The sequence below is a fragment of the Ascaphus truei genome, chromosome 15 (assembly GCF_040206685.1).
Source record: "Ascaphus truei isolate aAscTru1 chromosome 15, aAscTru1.hap1, whole genome shotgun sequence".
Taxonomy (NCBI): Eukaryota; Metazoa; Chordata; class Amphibia; order Anura; family Ascaphidae; genus Ascaphus; species Ascaphus truei.
The window spans coordinates 50181308-50199639 of record NC_134497.1 but is presented as its reverse complement, the minus strand read 5'-3'; the positions used below and the strand labels follow the sequence as shown (position 1 = coordinate 50199639).

Sequence of the window (18332 nt, the reverse complement as noted above, 5' to 3'; positions counted from 1 at the left end):
TTTAAATGACATATTATGAAGTTGTGGTGCCACAGAATAGTTGCACATAGTGCATGAGTCATGTTAACGGAAAGACTAAAGAAGACTTTTTTTTTTTCTCTTTCTTTTTAAGAAATATATCGCACTTAAATTAGTTTAGACAGCATGACATCAGAGAGTAATTAAATGGGTTTTTGTTGGAATTCCATTTCCAATTCCTGAGTTCAGGTTTGTGAAAGATTTCTGAGCACCTGCAGGTCTCTGTGTGTGAAATATTTTCACTGGAAAGGATTCAAATCTTAAAAAAAAAAAAAGAAAAAAAAAAAAAGAGGTTTTACACAGAGGCAGCATTACGCCATTCTTCCTTCTTGGAAAAAAAACCCCCTCAGATTTAAACAAGACTCCTTCAAGTATTCAGACAGCTTTGCAGCAGAAAAGAGGGAGGTAAACTTCACCTTTCAAGAGCTAGTTCTTTTTCAGCTTCTCACTGGAGAAAATAAATTTAGATCAGAATACATGTTAATTTCCATTATGGGACTGGATACAAACATTAGGCAAACAGATTTAAAGAGCAAACTAAGGAGAAAGCTTTTTCTGCTGGCCTTGGTTTTCAATTTATTTCATGTTGTCTTATGCCAGTTTGGTGGAACCTTTGCCCTTTCTTTCCTCTGTGATGTTCAAAGGAAGATCAGAAGATGAAAATACTGAAATATATCCCTTTTCTGCTTTGGTATCTGACTTGGGGCTGTCTGGATTTGGTCCCTTTGGTGCTAGGCCATTCTGAACCAGGGAAAAGCCATTCAGGAGCTAAATTAGGGGTTCCAGTAGCAGGAGGAAAAGAGAAGAACCCATTGTCAAAAGCCAATACGTCCAGGGCTGGAAACTTGGGTCATGGAGTTGGTCTTCCAAAGGCTAGGACCAAAGGTTCCATTGCTCAAACTGGAGCGATTTTGGCCAAGAAAGATGAGCCAAAGAAACAAGCTTCCAAAACAGCTACTCTAGAAACTAGCAATGGGCATGTGGTAAAAAAGCAATCTGGGGCGAAAATTGGGAACCCAAGACTTCCACTCATTGGCAGCAAGGCCGTGTCCAAAATTGTTAATATTCATTCAGATTCTACTGGTTTTAAACCAAAAAAGACTACAAACCCAGTAATTGAGAAAGAACAGAAGGACGCTTTTAAACATCCTCTTATTACTCCTCACGAATACATGCTATCATTGTACCGGACTCTATCAGATGCTGAAAGGAAAGGTGTTAATGGAAGTTTGAAACTGGAGGCTGGATTAGCTAATACTATCACCAGCTTTATAGACAAAGGTCAAGGTAAGAAATAGTGTCAAATAAAAGGTGTTTTTGTTTTTTAACAAAGTCTTACTGCTGTAAAACGGGGACAAAAGTAACGGACCAGATTTATTAGGAAAAATATTTCTAATAAAAATGATAGGATTTTCCTGTTTGGTAAATCCGGCACAGTTTTTTCATCTGTTTTTACACCTGGTTTTGCAGCCAGGAGACTTGGATAAATGACCCCCAAGATGCGCTTTTTACTTTAGAGATACAAGGGGGTCATTTATTAAAGTCTTTGAACAAGAAACTCTTCGTTGTAATCAGAATGTTTTCCCTAAAAAAATCTGGTGCTGTTTATTTGCCTCGGTTTATATTTATCTTGTAATATAGAGAGACTAAGGGGTATGATACCTTTTATTGGACCAACAAGTAGTTCATGTTACAAGCTTTCAAACCTCTCAGGGTCCTTCATCAGGTTTGGACCCTGAAAAGTTCAAAAACTTGTAACATATCAACTGTTTGTTGGTCCAATTTGTTGGTCACACCACCTTCTCCCTGCTTTGTTACGTTACTACATGTATATTTATGATTAATTCATACAGTCATAGGTAGTCATACTATGAAGCAAGAGCCCATTGAGTTTTTTTTTTAACAATGGGGCATATTTAACTTACAGTTGTCATCCTCCAATCCTATTGTACTGCGCTATGGAATATGTTAGTGCATTATAAATAAATGATGACAATAATAACAGTACAAATGGTCAAAATGTAAATTACAGTAAAGTAACTCTTTTAAAACAGAATGGCACTGTAGTTAATCCACTGTAGATCTAATCTGAATAGCATGATACTGTGTGTGCTTTTCAGCATCTGTGAAATGTATCATCTTCATATATGTTCAGTGGGTAACATAGTATAATGGTAAGGAAAAAAATGATGAATCTTGTTCTAAGTAAGAGTTGTGAAAGTTATTCTACACAGGAACTGTGATTTTATTGTTTGACAGAAATCCACTCAGCTTCCAAATGAAAATAAACAAATAGTCTGCTTCACTGATGTAACAGACTCGTACCAAAGAAAATAATTCTCGAAACAGAAAAACATTGTACTAGGTCTTCATATAGAAGACTGCGTCTGAAACTGTTATAACAACTATGTTTCTCTATTAGGAGAGTGCTTTTCTAGCAAGATAAAAGGGTGAATGGAAATAGCTTTATGCAAAATAACAACATTGTTTATATTTTAGTTTCTGTGTAATATATCTATATAGCAGCTGTTTTATATTAGCTTTTAATTAAAACCTGTTTATGGAGTTCACTAACACATAAAACATGTTACAACGCTAATTAAAAACTTTCGGTGATGTATTGTATAATGCATAATATAAACACCTGAATCTAATAAAGCGTCCAGCACTTAGTTTCCTTGAGTGTAGTAAATCATGTAAATTGCTTAATGATATAAGTCCTTAACTAGAGAAGTCAAAACAAGAGAGAAGACTCCACGAAATGTTTCAAGTATGGATGACATTAAATGTCCAAATAATAGCACATTATCTTTGCCTAAATTCATGCTAACAGTTCACTTACAATGTACTTGCTCCTTCAGAGTACTTTTGCAATCCTGCCAGTGATTACTATTTTAGTCAGGGGCAAAATGTGATGGGATCTCCTTTCTCTAGTACTAGAAGGGGGTATTCATCAAACTGTCGAGGCTACAAAGCAGCACCAGATTTATCAAAGGAAATAGCCATTCAGGAGAAAGAGTGGGGGTCTTGTATTAAAGTCCTGAAAGAAACGGGGCGAAAATAGCACCAGTTTTCTCAAAGATAAAAAATCCCATTGAATGCAATGTGTTGTGTCCAGAAATTGTACCATTGTTTACATTGATACATAAGGGGTTATGTACTAAAGCCCTTCCGGTGCAAATTGGGACAAAACCAGTGCAAAACGAATGGCATCAGATTCATCAAAGGTACAACTCCAATAGCTTTCAATTAAATTCCTTTTCTTTAATAAATAGTGCTGTTTTTTGCTTTGGTTTTCCTCCAGCTTTGCAGCCGGGAGACTTTATTAAATACCCCCGATAGACCCCAAGGTGTCTGAATATTCCATTTTTATGTCTGCGCTCATACCTTTTTTTATTTTTATTTTAGATGACCGAATGACAGTGACAAGGAGACAAAAATACGTTTTTGACATCAGTGCCTTAGAGAAGGATGGCTTGTTGGGTGCAGAACTGCGCATTTTAAGGAAAAGACCCACAGATACTAAATTTCAAGTACCTGCAAAATTCTCGCAGATAAAGTTATACAATTGCCCAGCAAACAAAAAATCAGCTACTCTTCTGGACTCTCGTTCTATTACCAACATCGATGCACCAAAATGGGAAGTCTTTGATATCTGGAAACTTTTTAAAAATTTTAAAAACTCTGCTCATCTGTGTTTTGAACTCGAGGTGTTGGAGAAGGGGAAGCCAACTGATTTAAGAAGTGTGGGATTTAATAGAACTGGAAGGCAGACCACCGAGAAGGCTATATTTCTTGTCTTTGGTAGAACAAAGAAACGTGACTTATTTTTTAATGAGATCAAAGCCAGGTCTGGCCAAGATGATAAAACTGTCTATGAATATTTATTCAATCAAAGGAGAAAGAGACGAGCGCCTCTTTCAACACGACAAGGGAAGAGACCCAACAAGAATTCCAAGGCTAGATGTAGCAAGAAGCCCCTTCATGTTAACTTCAAGGATATGGGTTGGGACGACTGGATTATAGCACCTTTGGAGTATGAAGCATATCACTGTGAAGGGCTGTGTGAATTTCCTCTGAGATCTCATTTAGAACCCACAAACCATGCAGTGATCCAAACATTAATGAACTCTATGGACCCAGAGACTACACCTCCTACGTGCTGCGTCCCAACTAGACTCAGTCCTATAAGTATTCTATACATAGACTCTGCCAACAATGTGGTCTACAAACAATATGAAGACATGGTAGTGGAGTCTTGTGGTTGCAGGTAGCAATTGCAAGCAACACATGATGTCAAACACATTTGTAAGAGCACAATAAGAACCTTTACCAGAAGTGTACAAACAAAACAAAATCTGACTATGACCGATTACATATACGGTATGCAGTATAAGACCAAATATTGTTAATATTTTCTGGAACTATGGACCATTATCTTTACTAAACGGATTACATTCATGAAAAAAACACTACATGAAAAGATGTACAAAGATGAATTGAATAGATGAATATTGAATCAAAACATCTGGCATATATTTACAGTTACCAATATTGGGGTTTAATCAATGGAAATTCCAGTCTTCAGAAACCTCACAAAAACTATTAATTAAAATTACACATGCATAAAAACATTTTTACTGAAGAATCTGTGGTTCCCTTGGAGAAATTTTTAATGGGTTGCTTATAAAACAGAATGATTGTATTATATCTTACAGTATATGTTTATTTTGAGAAACTCATCACACACTTAAGATGGATGATTTTGAAATTTTTATAAGCTTTTTTTGACATGGTGTTGTATTTAAGAGGGGATGGGAAAGAAATGTATTTGATGCAATGTTCATTATAATCATTATATAGAAAGTACCTTTCTTGGAATTTTAGATCATAAAATGCTTTGTAAATATGCAATTCAATTTTGTTGTGAGCTAAATAATTTTTACAACAAGTCTTTAGTGGTAAAAAGTCATTTAATAGTAGGATAACACAAAATAAATTATTGTAAAGTGCTTCTGTATATTTATATTGCATGATCGCGCCAAAGCTATTTATTTGGGATATTTTGGGATATACTGTTGAGATAAGGTGTGGTCATTATTTGTTCTGCAGTTTTCAACAGCAATTTAAAAACTTTGGCAAATGTAAGAACCAGAAATGTTTTACAGATTGTGTAATAGGTCTTCAAGGTCATAAAACACAAAAGCCAATATTTGGAATGTAGTGACAGGACACAAGAGACCTTCCCATGGTGGAAGACACTTCAATGGACCATGAGATGTCTTCCGGCATCAGAAGGTCTCTTTTGGCACAGCACCACTTAGCAAATGTGGACTAAATACGGTAATTTACTTCATGCTGCTGGTCATTTAGAAAGTGCTAAGATCATTATAGAGAATTGTGTTAAACCTCTAGTATCATTTAATAAATGACACTACAATAGTAATGTATTTCCTATTTGGCCGACATACCTACTGTATAAGAAAGGTTTCTTGCATTTTAACTTACAGTATACTGTACACATTGCTTTGAGTGCTTGTTGTATAATTTATAAAATATTATTGCTTGTGCTCTTTTGTTCTTTCCGAATACAAAACTGGAGTCACAGCTGACATTGTAGATAACAATTCAAAGAACAGGCATAAGTGGATTAATTTGAACACTGTTCCTGTAAGAGCTGCTATATGATAGACTATGCATTTTTTGGACTCCATAGCCATAATTCTGTACTGCTTTGTAGAACTCTGTCAGGTGAGACAGAATGAAGACAGTGATACATGTATGGTCAGTAGTTGTGCTACTACAGCAGTTTGGAGACTGATTCATATTTGTGGGGACCCTATAGCCAGCAGTCAGCTTAAAGCTCCATTATTTTATCATACCCATTTATATAATTTGTCAATGAAAAATGAAGCTTAAAAAAAAAGTTCAGTGCCATACCCAACGAGGAAACCCCACAACTATGCAGGTCCGTTGATCGAAAGTAAGGAGATTTGAAGAGTCTAGACCAAACACCAATTTCACTTTCACCATTTTGAATCTAGAAGGAATTATAAAGAATAATGTAACTTGGGGGACCCTAAACTTACAGAAACCACATGCTGTTACTTAGTTTAGTATTGCACTGGTTCCATCCCTTAGAATGTCCATGATTTTATCTATGGTAGGTGTAGTGAGCATATTCATTCCTTAACATGAAAGCACCACCTTTGTTTCACTGGAATTTCAAACATATGCGTGAGAAAACACCTTCTAGCCCATTTTCTTGAGTAAACAGTTTGGGGAGGGGTTATTTGACCAGTTAGTGTTTCAAAGTTTGCATCTGTGGCTGTTGGCATGTTCCTTTTTCTTTGTGGCTGCGAAATGCATCAGGTTGGAAGGAGCATTAAGCTTTGTGCATTAAAGATCAAAGTCAGATGCAAGAAACTTAAATAACAATACTTGGCAATTGCCCAAATTGACCCAAGAGAACATTCTTGCATCATGTAAAAAACACAGTTTGAAAACATTTTTTGGGGAGTGATGTACTGTATCAGGGGAAATTTAGAGCAAAACCAATGTACAGTAGATTAAAAATGAAATAATCTCTTTACATCAATGCATCATGGTCTTTCCGCAGAGCTTTGTAGCGCCTTCATTAGTGTCTGATTTGCGGAGTGTCAATAGGAGGAGTCATATAATGAATAGATTATAATAATCGTTATTCTTTTCCCGATAGTGTATACAGTGCTGTACATGTGATTTTTGATACCTGAGACACAGGCAGATAGAGGTCACAAGGAGCTGATACCGGGATTTGAACCAAATTCAGTGCCTTTACTCAGTGAGCCACTCCATCGGAGTATAATAGGTTGTGTCAATTTCTGTATCTTTATGTGTATATTTTTCTTAATTGTATTGGAACAACAACAATATACGACAAGTGACGTAAACTTTTGCGGGTAACAATATACGTAAAATGCAGACCAGGCATACATTTGGGGTAACACCGGTTAAAAAAAAGGACAAAACCCCTCAAACACACAAAAGTACCGCAAACAGAAATCACACGTGCTCATTGCATATCAATACCCAGAATCCTTGTTTTCAGCAAAATCACGGCATGACACAGTGAATGAAGCAGATTTGTGGACCTATGGAAGACCCTATGGAAGACCTTATGGAAGACTTCCACGCTTCTCTGGGAAACTTTATGACGTTTGATACAAGCGCAAACAAAATGGAGCAATGCTTAAAATCAAACTTCCCTGTGTTGTTTCTTTACGTTGATTAATTTCCCCCTATATTTTTTTAAATTTAGAGGACATTTGCCTTTTTTTCGAAGTTTATTATTATTATTGCTTATTTGTGAAGCGCCAACAAATTCCGCAGCGCGGTACAATGCGGGTACAGAGGGATGTGTATTACATAAACAGCATGACATACCAAATAAGGACAAATACGCACAAAGAGATTTAAAGGGGTCATGAAGTTCCTGATCCTGAGAGCTTACACTCTAAGGTGCAATGTTGGAACAAAAGGAAAAGTGACCGCTCGTTGTGGGGCGAAGTATGCCTCGGGTGGAGTATGGTCTGACACACAGCTGACCCCATTAAGGTTAGGGGGTGAGGATGTTAGAGGGATGTTACTGTGGAGTTTGATCCAGCTGCACAACTGGTCCCGATAGGGTTGGAGGGGGTGGTGGATGGTAGGGTATACCAGATAGGCATCGTGACACCTCATTCATTATTATGATGAGGTCAAAGCAATCAAATTCTAATGAGGGTTCACTCAGGAGACCACCGTGGTCGCATAATGCAAACATAAAATACATCAGTTTGCTGCTTTAAAAATGTCCATTATTTTCAATGTACAAGACTTTATCCAAAGTTTCAGCAAAATTAGATTGTTTGTGTTACGTAATGCAAAATAAAGTAATTCTCCAGAACCCAGATTTAGGGCCTCTTGCAGAGAGCAGCGCTATGCAGAATTGGAGAGGGGGAAAATTTTTACCTTTTTGGAGAGTTTTTATCTCCATATGCAGAAAGGGCAGAAAACTGCCTTTTTGCATATGGAGAGTTTCAACCAGCGCTATGAGCGCTGTTGAAACTAGTGGGGAAAAAATCGCGTTTTTTTTTTTTCCCTCTCCACCGGCCGCGGAGCGCCAGCTGCTTGGTGGAGAGGGAAAATTTTGAAAATCGCGCCATTTTTTTGGCGCGAACAGCCACTAGATGGCGATCGCGGCTCTCTGCATACGGCAGAGAAAAAAACTGGAGAGATTTTAAACTCTCCAGGCGCGCGGCGAATTTGAAGGGGAAAAAAAAAAAATGGCGCTTTTTTTGAAACTTGCCGGTTTCTGCCTTTCTGAAGGCAGAATCCGCCAATTAATGCCGCTTTCACTTTTTGCGCTGCTCTCTGCATGAGGCCCTTAATCTTTTCTCCTCTAATCTACTTGTTACAAGGGAAAATAAAAAGTGGTGACGAATAAAATAGACTAAAGTATCAAGGATAGCACTTCTGCAAGCTATATAAACCATGTATTAGTAATTCATAGTAATTCATGGTGATATGAAACTATTAGTGATTACAAATTAATTGCTCTCAATGTGTTTTTATTCATATTTTATTTATATAATTTTTATTTATATAATTTTATTAATATAAAACAAATAGTTTTAGGGCACCAAAAAATATGACCGTGGTATTTTGCTATAAGTAATTTCATAAATAATGATGAAATGATGCTGAGGTGTTCTATTTCTACATTCTCAGCATTCATGCATGAAGACACTTTTGTATAACCCATGAGATGAATGTTTTGGTCCAATTTAGGACCTCTGTCAAGGTACAGTATGGGCACTTTTGGTAATAAACTGTGCTAAGCCATAAGATAATGTATGGTCCATTCAAATAAATAATGCATATCCTTGCATGCTAGATATTGACCTCTGTGTATCAGCTTGTGTTTTATAGAAGGCGTTATGGGGCAGTTAAACAACTACCATAACCTCTTTTGCTCATGATATCAAACACAAGAAACCTTCTTGCCAAACGTTTTACATCTGATGAAGTATCAAACCACTATTGATGGGTAATATCCAACCTCCACTATTCAATATGGTTAGAAACAGGCTAATGAAAGTTATTGCATCATTAACTGTGTTTAACAATATTGATGGGTAATATCCAACCTCCACTATTCAATATGGTTAGAAACAGGCTAATGAAAGTTATTGCATCATTAACTGTGTTTAACAATATTGAATAGGGAGCATAATCCTTATGAATATGTCGTAAAAAAAAATACAGATCTAATGTAATCTATTCACATTTCTGACGACAAGCTGGTGTCTACACTTATTTATATTCTGAAAATGTTTTAATTGTGTCTATACTGCATGTGATCTCTAAGTTTCTGCATGTGTCCTTAGAGAGGGTTGGTAGAGGGCCAGCATTTCAAATAAGCAGAACACTCTGAGACAGGTACGTGTGGCTAATTTGTGTTGTATTTGGCTAAAACAGAAGTAGTACGCCTGAATATGTAAACCTAAAAGTATGCCACTTAAAACAATACATTCCCATTACAGTTTGAATGTGTTCCTAAACTTTATGTACACTTTCACATGAATATGTCATTTCCTGTGTAAAATGTGGTTGTTTGTACAGCAGAGAGGCCGTAACGCACTACGAAAGCCCTATGAATTTAACTTTGAGCAACATAAAAATCCCTAGACCCTTGCATAATAAAAGGTGTGAAAATATATTGCTTTTATAAGAATTTTTAGGCGAGGCTAATGAGAATGTTCAATTTAAACACAAAAATATACTGTAGCCCAGATTAATCACTATTTTATTTTATTAACTATTACTTTTTACTATTTTCGCAAAGGCAGGCCAAAACCCATTCCAAGTTTTTATGCCATGGTAAAATATAATCAGATAATAAATATTTAATTTTATAATTACAAAGGAACAATAATTGCACTTAATGCGCAGCAGTCAAAATCCAAAGAAAACCCCAATACATAGATTATCAATGGCATTACCCGCCTTCTTGAAACGATTCAATTAACCTTAAAGTGAACATTCTACTTATTGTGTTAAATTAAAATAGCTTTTGTTATGGGTCATGTGAAGTTCTTATCAAATAATTAATGTCCTCCACTTTTAAGTGTCTGCTGTAAGAATTACTTTCTGAAAAGAACAAAAGGAAAGAAGTTAGTAAGAGGAACGATTGAAAATGTGGTGCCCTATACATGGTCTTGTAATGAAACACATTGGATAGATATCTGTAACAGGGACTTATCACTGTTGAGAGAAATTGCCTCTAAATCCAGCAGTGTGCTGGTTAATTGCAATCAACGAAATTCCACCTGGCTGATTGGGACTATTAGGAATAGCCTGGTCTGAGTAACGGGAAGGAGATTCCTTACTCACAAGGGAGCTGACAGAAGATAAAGTAGAGCTGTGTCCTGAGAGACAGACACAAGGGCACCAGACCTCTATGCCTGGACACCTACCCGGACACCACTGACCTGAAGGGCCACCTGTGTTAAGGTACCGCTGAGACTTTGGGGGGATAAGTGGGTATGGGGCTTTTACCCCCAGCCTTGTATTGTATTGTAATGTATGTCTTTATTTATATAGCGCCATTAATGTACATAGCGCTTCACGGTAGTAATACATGTGGTAATCAAATAAATAACAGATAATATAAATAACAGATCATGGGAATAAGTGCTTTAGACATAAAAGTAACATTTTGGAAGAGGAGTTCCTGCCCCGAGAAGCTTACAGTCAAATTGGTAGGTAGAACATACAGAGACAGTAGGATTGAGTTTTGGTAAGTGCGTCTGCAGGGGGCCAAGCTTTATGTATCATGTGTTCAGAATATCCACAGTGCTATTCATATGCTTCTTTAAGCAAGTGTGTCTTAAGGTAGGTCTTAAAGGTGGATAGAGAGGGTGCTAGTCGGGTACTGAGGGGAAGGGCATTCCAGAGGTGTGGGGCAGTCAGTGAAAAAGGTTTAAGGCGGGAGAGGGCGTTAGATACAAAGGGGGTAGAAAGAAGACATCCTTGAGAAGAACGCAAGAGTCTGGATGGTGCATAACGAGAAATTAGGGATGAGATGTAAGGAGGGGCAGAAGAATGTAAAGCTTTAAAAGTGAGGAAAAGAATGGAGTGTGAGATGCGGGATTTGATCGGAAGCCAGGAGAGGGATTTCATGAGGGGAGATGCTGAGACAGATCTAGGAAAGAGTAGAGTGATTCTGGCAGCAGTATTTAGGATAGATTGTAGGGGAGACAGGTGAGAGGCAGGAAGGCCGGACAGCAGGAGGTTACAGTAATCAAGACGGGAGAGAATGAGGGCCCGAGTCAGAGTTTTAGCAGTCGAGCAACAGAGGAATGGGCGTATCTTTGTTATATTGCGGAGGAAAAAGCGACAAGTTTTAGAAATGTTTTGAATGTGAGGGGCGAATGTGAGAGAGGAGTCGAGTGTGACCCTTAGGCAGCGTGCTTGGGCTACTGGGTGAATGATTGTAGTTCCAACAGTAATGTGGAAGGAGGTAGTAGGGCCAGGTTTGGGAGGAAGTATGAGGAGCTCTGTTTTAGCCATGTTGAGTTTAAGGCGTCGGAGGGACATCCAGGATGGCCTTGCAGAGAGGGACTGGGAAGTAAGTTAGCCCTTACACAGGAATAGGTGTTTATTGTTTTATGTATAGTTTTGGTTTGCTGTATTGTTTAGAGCCGAGGTGGGCCACCCTGTCGCCAATTGCCGAATCGGCCATGAAAGTGTGGCCAATTTGAGTTTGCCAGCTCCCACAGTAAAATAAACTTTTTCCTGACGGCGTGTGCTGGTTCCGCTTTCTGAATGAGTCAACGAAGTGAACCAGCAGCAGGTGATAGTGCCGAGCTGAGGGAAGCAGCAGCAGGTGATAGTGCTGAGGTGAGTGAAGCAGACGAACAGTGTGTGTACGCCAGATTTTTGCACCAGCTAAAGTTTTAAATGTTTCTTAATTTTTACATGGTGTGGCGATTTTCACTTCTCATTCGCCACACCTGTGGCTACATTGAAAAACAGGTTGCCCATCTCTGGTTTAGAGGAACACGCAATAAAGCCGTATTTTAGTTTCACCTTAAAAATGGTCTCCATTGCATACCTCTGCACACATCTCTTACATATCATGAAGAAAACAATCCAGAGAATTGAGTTATAATGGAAACGTTCTAAGGGAAGTAATAGTTTTTTTTAACAATCCTACGGTTTCCTCCATTTTCAAGCTTCTTCCACTTGTTACAGAACAGAGATTATACAGTAATTTGTTCAATTTTCACAAAAGTTTCCATTGCTTGAACATTAGGGAAATGTCACACATTCTTGCTAGAATTTCCCCTATTTTAGCAAAATGGCAGTATATAAAGGGTGAAATTACCTTGTACATTGACTTTGAGATGAAGCTTGCCAATTTCAGCCAAAATGTATTTTGCCTGTGTCACAATCAGGGTCGATCAGACTACTACAGGTAGGGATCATACAAACACTAGTCAGAACACAAGTGTTTAATAAACAGAAGGTTATTTAGCCGGAGCTACTGTAACAGCAAAACACACACTACAACTTAGGCTGCGTTCCCGCTGGCGCTGAGCGTGTTGTGCTTGCCGCTTTTACTTACATATGTCTATATGTGGAAGTCCCCACTCACGCGGTGCGCGTGCACTCATGCGCGGGCACGCACGCTCACGCAAGCCTGGCACAAGAGAAAACATAAAAAATTTGACTTTCAAGCGCGCTTAACTTGCCGGAAAGCCCCCCCCCCCCCCCCTCCGCGCTTGCAAAATAGGCAGTCCACCCAGCGCTCATGCTTAGAGAGTTGGTGACATCACCGCTCTCAAGCATGAACGTGGTCAGAGAATCTTGTTACCGACCACTACACTGACAGCAACACAGGAAGCAAAGTACCAAGAATAACTGAGTGACTCTGATAAGCATTAGTGGTTATAGGGTTCTGACATACTGGGAGGAACCGCAAAGTCTGGAGGAAACAAAAGACACAATTGGGGAAGCATTGACTCCCAGCGAGGTGCTTATTCTCGCACACTGCCCAGGTACACTAATTACACTTGTGTACATTGATCGGGACACATAGGGCAACATGTTCAAATATGGTCATGCCTATGTTTAACCTAGGCCACTGGATACAGGCTCCAGACTCATGGGAATACACAGGGTGAAGGACTGTCAAAAGCCGGTGCACACAAAGGAGTCCTTCTCACATCGAAATGCAATGGGGAACATCGGTGCTGCACTTCAGATATGGAACAAGTACAGGATTAAGCACCTCATGTCCCTGAACACTGGGCAGGGCAGGATCACTGCTTTCACAAAATAAAACATCATATGCATTAAGGTACAAACAATACATGGGGTAAAACCGAACTGCTTTTCAAGATGCACCGCACAATGCAATGTACATTGCAACAGAAAGGGCAAACCCCAGGTTTTTTTACGTGTACCGACCTTAGCCCCAGGGTTGACCTGATGAGAATAGGTAACGGCAGAGCTTCCTAGGAGTTTTGAACACTTTGCTGCCTATTTCGTTATTGCCTGGTGCACACATTTTTGCAAAAATTTTATACTTCTCTACTACAGGAAGCTCTATCTATCTATCTATCTATCTATCTATCTATCTATCTATCTATCTATCTATCTATCTATCTATCTATCTATCTATCTATCTATCTATCTATCCATCCATCTATCTATCTATCTACTGTATCTTCTGAATATTCTCACCCGTGTTTCTATTTCAATGGAAAACTATACTCCATGGTGTGATCTTAGTAGACATTCATACAGGGTCAAAAAATCGCCATGCTCCCTTACATCTACACCCCATATTATTCATAATAGCATCCTAATAGGTATTGCAACTGCAAGTACTGAGTACTATTAATATAACCTGCTCTGATTTAACTTCCCTACACAGGATAGTGTAGTCAGCAAAGGAAGAAATATTCCTTTATTTGCCCATTTTTCATCATGAATACACCATGAATAAACAAGTTAAATGGCAGTGGCTCCAGTGTTGAACCTTGAAGTAGTCCATTTATAAAACTAGCCATACGTGAATACGCACCATTAATAACCATTTTCCTCTTGTGGCTTCCACACGTGCACAACTGAATCAAGTTTCCTACATCTGCCACAGATTTATGGCCAGTAGCCACGGAATCTTGGGATTAGGAAAATTACTGTAGCCGTAGCCACTTGGCCATGGGTGTTTCGCATCCATACAGTTGGTCAACCGCACAGTTGGCCACTAGGACAGTTCTCCACCGCAGATTATCCAGGGAGTTTGTGTAAATCTGGGTCATTTTCACTCATTTTCAGTTAAACCCTAACTTTAACCCTAAACCCTAACTTTATAAACCCTAATCTCTCACCCCTAATATTCCTAACCTTAACACTTAACCCCCAATCCTAACCTTAACCTCCAACCCTAATTTTCCCAACCTTAACCCCTAAACCCCAATCCTAACCTTAACCCCCAACCATAATATTTCAAACCTTAACCCTTAATCCTAACCTTAAACCCCAACCCTAATATTTCTAACCCTTAACCCCTAATCCTAACCTTAACCCCTAGCCCTAATATTTGTACCCTTAACCCCTAACCCCTAATCCTAACCTTAACCCCCAACCCTCCTAACCTTGACACATAAAAATATAACCTGTGAGCACATTCACGTTTCAGACCGTTGTGCAATGCAGCTTGTCACCACTATCTCTAACCTAACGTTACTTTCCCCCGTTAACCTTAACAGAGTTTAGTGAATAAGTAAGGATTGGATAACATCCCCTCTGCATCTTTGCAGTAACGTTGCAGTAACGTTGTATTCACTAAGAATAATGTCACATTATGTCATGTTTTCTTCTATAAAGAGCATAGCGTTAACTAAAACAGGTGTTGATAATACCAACACCTGTTTTAGTTAACGCTACGCTCTTGACGGAAGCAAACATGGCTTAATGTGCCATTATTCTTAGTGAATACAAAGTTACTATTAACAGTACGTTATGTGGTTCAGCAGAATTGGACCAGCAGAGTTTAGTGAATCTGGCTGGCCTGAGAAGGAGGAAAAAAAATACCCTGGCTCCTCCTAAAAGGACCTATTGTAAAAGTGAGCGCAATGTGAGGCCATTTTAAGCAGATTCACAACCTTATTGTAAATTTCCCCCCAAGCGTTTTTTATTTGAGTTTTTAGTTAAAAGGCCAAAGCCCACTGTAAAGTGTTCAAATGATATCTTCTGCTATTTCTTCCCGCTTTCTCCATATCACCGAGAACTGTGCAGACAACAACGTTTCCAATCAGACAAACATGCATTATCTTTTTCTTTTCAGATAAGGTTCTTTGGTGTAGGTGGGCACCTCCCGTCCACAGCTAGCAACAGGTCAGGTTTTAAAGATATCCCTGCTTCAGCACAGGTGGCTCAATCAGTGGCTCAGTCTTCAACGCATTCGAGCATTTACAATGATGTCTGTGAATTAGGTTTGTTTACATTAGAAAAGAGGCGTCCAAGAGGGGATATACTAAATAGATACAAATACATTCAAGTTGAATGCAAGGAACTTTCAAGGGAACTTGCAGTCTCTGTAATTTCTCCCTATTTACCACTTAGATTGTAAGCTCTTCAAGGAAGGGACCCCTTTACCTAATGTTACTTTTACTGTATGTCAGAAGCACTTATTCCCATTATGTGTTATATTATTAGGTCACGTGTATTACTGCTGTAAAGCGCTGAATACATGGATAGCTTTATAAATAAAGATATAAATTCTTATATACAACTATTCCTTCCAAAGACAGTACAAAGGACACAGGGTCATCCCTTGAGATTGTATGAAAGGAGATTTCACCAGCAGCAACGGAATGGGTTGTTTACAGTAAGGGTAGTTAACATGTGAAATGTATTACCCAGGTAGACAGTGATGGCAGATACAATGGATATCTTTAAGATATGGCAAGACATATTTGTAGAAAGGAAAGGTATCCAGCAATATACCAAATAAGTCAACATGGGAAGGATATTGATCCAGGGAAAAATCTGATTGCCATTACTGTAATCAGGGAGGAATTGATTTTTCCCCTTATGGGCCATAATAGGATAATGTTTCACTGGGGTATTCGTTTGCCTTCATCTGCATCAGTACAAGTGTAAATATAGGATGGGTATTTCAGTCTAAATTGAACCTACTGTAGGTTGAACTCGATGGACATGTCTTTTTTCAATGTCATCTACAGTACTATGTAACTATTCAGCAGTTCAGCTCAGGGGATTTCTTGCTTTAAATAATGTCAAAAATCTACCGTATGCACAGTATGTGTAAAAAAAGAAAGAAAGAAAACAGCAAAGAATTGCTGCTTTAAAGTATAGTAGCGGAAAGAATCCGACGATGCTTGGGAATTTGAAGAAACAAACCTGATCCCTCCCCTCTTCATCTCACCCCCTTACTTTCCCCCTTCTCTCTCTCCCCCCTCATCTCTCTCCCTCTCATCACTTTCCTTTAATACCTTATGATGTCCCCAATGCTTTCTGCCTCTCTCTTCTTCTCCAGCATTCTGACTTTCTCCTCACGTGTCAACTGACTTCCTCTCTTTCTTTCTTCGTCTGCTCTCTGTGTGAATTTTATAGGTAACTGACTCTTCTTATCCAGGCTATGTGCATTATGATGTCACCAGTATGATGACACATGTCAGATACATAGTCTAGCAGGTACAACAACCAGTGACTCCTTAAATACATTGTAATAACTAATAGAATTAAAAATAGAATGTGTCCAAGTGTTTCCAAATAGGCAAAAATCTGCTCCGGAACCATAATGCAAAATTCGGTTATGACATCTTAAGAGATATCCAAATGCATAGCGACAAGACAGACAACATTCAAAAATATATATAGTAGTAGATGTTGGTAACATTGCAAAAAAATCAATTCACTTAGTTAGTACAAGTCAATGCTTGCAGGCACCTCTGGCAATGAAAGAGTTAATTATTCAATTGTAGTAATTCCTCTGCGCTTCCATCTATATTTAAATGCAGAATTGAAAATGAAAATTTTTGTTGCTTATTTTTCATTAGCATTTTTATTTGAGAAAAAGTGATTTCCAAAAAGGTATTACCAAATTATATTTTAATGGTGGTGGTGGCGTGGCGGGGGGGGAGGGGGAATAAATGTACTTTCCAACTTCAGAAAACCTTATGGTATTGTTAGAGCTTTTAAACATTCATTAGACTAGTCCCGTAGTCTAGTTTCAATATAAACAAAGAAGCAAAAACCTCCTGAAAGAAGGTATAGAATAGGTCACATCTATAAAGGGCTGCAACTGAAGTGCTGTGCAGAAAATACCCCAAGGAAATTTCCATAACTGCAGCGTGGATAGAAATACAATTACATTTATTACATATAAGAAAAAATATACAAAACACACAATAAATACCATAATTCAAGACATATTAAAATATGCTGCAGCTGGCAACCGTATAATGAGATGGCCATCTCTACTTACGTACTGGGGAGTGGAAAACTAATTACCAATGTAAGTACCCAGTGGTAAAACCATACAGTCTATGATGTATTGATGTACGATGCGGATCACACACACACACATTGATGTAATGATGTATTCTTATCCATTGAATGATACTGTGTGCCACTCATTAGTGTAACACAACCAATAAATAAACTTTAGCTTTTATATAGATCCACTCATCTTATCCCCAGAAACACAGCAGTAATATGAGATGTATGTCTAACATTACATAATCCAATATACACTTCTAGGGGACAATCTGTACCTAGCAATCCTGTTATATTGTAAGCACTGTGAATATAAATAACAAAGTCTGTCACTATACAGGGAGTATGCCTCTTCTCAAGTTTTCCTACAATAACGATTTGTATGTGATTATATGCTGATGACCGGCTCAAGATTTTAAGGTATTTTGTGCAGAATATGGAGGGTTCAAAGTTGATCTTTTTCCTCCTTGTTATGATCTTTCAAATCCTCATCTCATCCTGTACGTATTGGTGAGTCATCCATATTAATTTATCAAGAGTTGATCATCTATGCATGAGCTGAACATAGCAAAACTCCTGTGTAATGCACATTAAAAAAACTATCATCACTGCTTCGTCCTCCACACTTGTGTTAGCAAATTAATAAACTTCTCCATCTGCAGATGAATCTTTTGCCGTGAACATTATTTGTTCACACCCTTCATGCTCTCCATAAATTTACTCCCATTATATAGAGACACATTCAAGGTGTCCAT

At 38.3% G+C, this 18332-nt stretch overlaps 1 protein-coding gene across 1 annotated transcript; it reads left to right on the top strand.

Moving 5' to 3' along the window:
* The first annotated feature begins 422 nt into the window (after nucleotides 1-422).
* GDF5 (growth differentiation factor 5) lies at nucleotides 423-5406 on the top strand. Its single transcript, XM_075572630.1, has 2 exons — nucleotides 423-1305; nucleotides 3427-5406. The coding sequence occupies exons 1-2, from the start codon at nucleotides 675-677 to the stop codon at nucleotides 4290-4292; spliced, it is 1497 nt and encodes a 498-aa protein (XP_075428745.1). The 5' UTR covers nucleotides 423-674; the 3' UTR covers nucleotides 4293-5406.
* Nucleotides 5407-18332: the final 12926 nt, after the last annotated feature.

Excerpts from the sequence above, each read along its gene's own strand:
- GDF5 (XM_075572630.1), top strand. The coding sequence starts at position 675 with ATGAAAATACTGAAATATATCCCTTTTCTGCTTTGGTATCTGACTTGG. Across the intron at positions 1,306-3,426 it reads CTTTATAGACAAAGGTCAAG|ATGACCGAATGACAGTGACA; the intron begins GTAAGAAATAGT and ends TTTTTATTTTAG.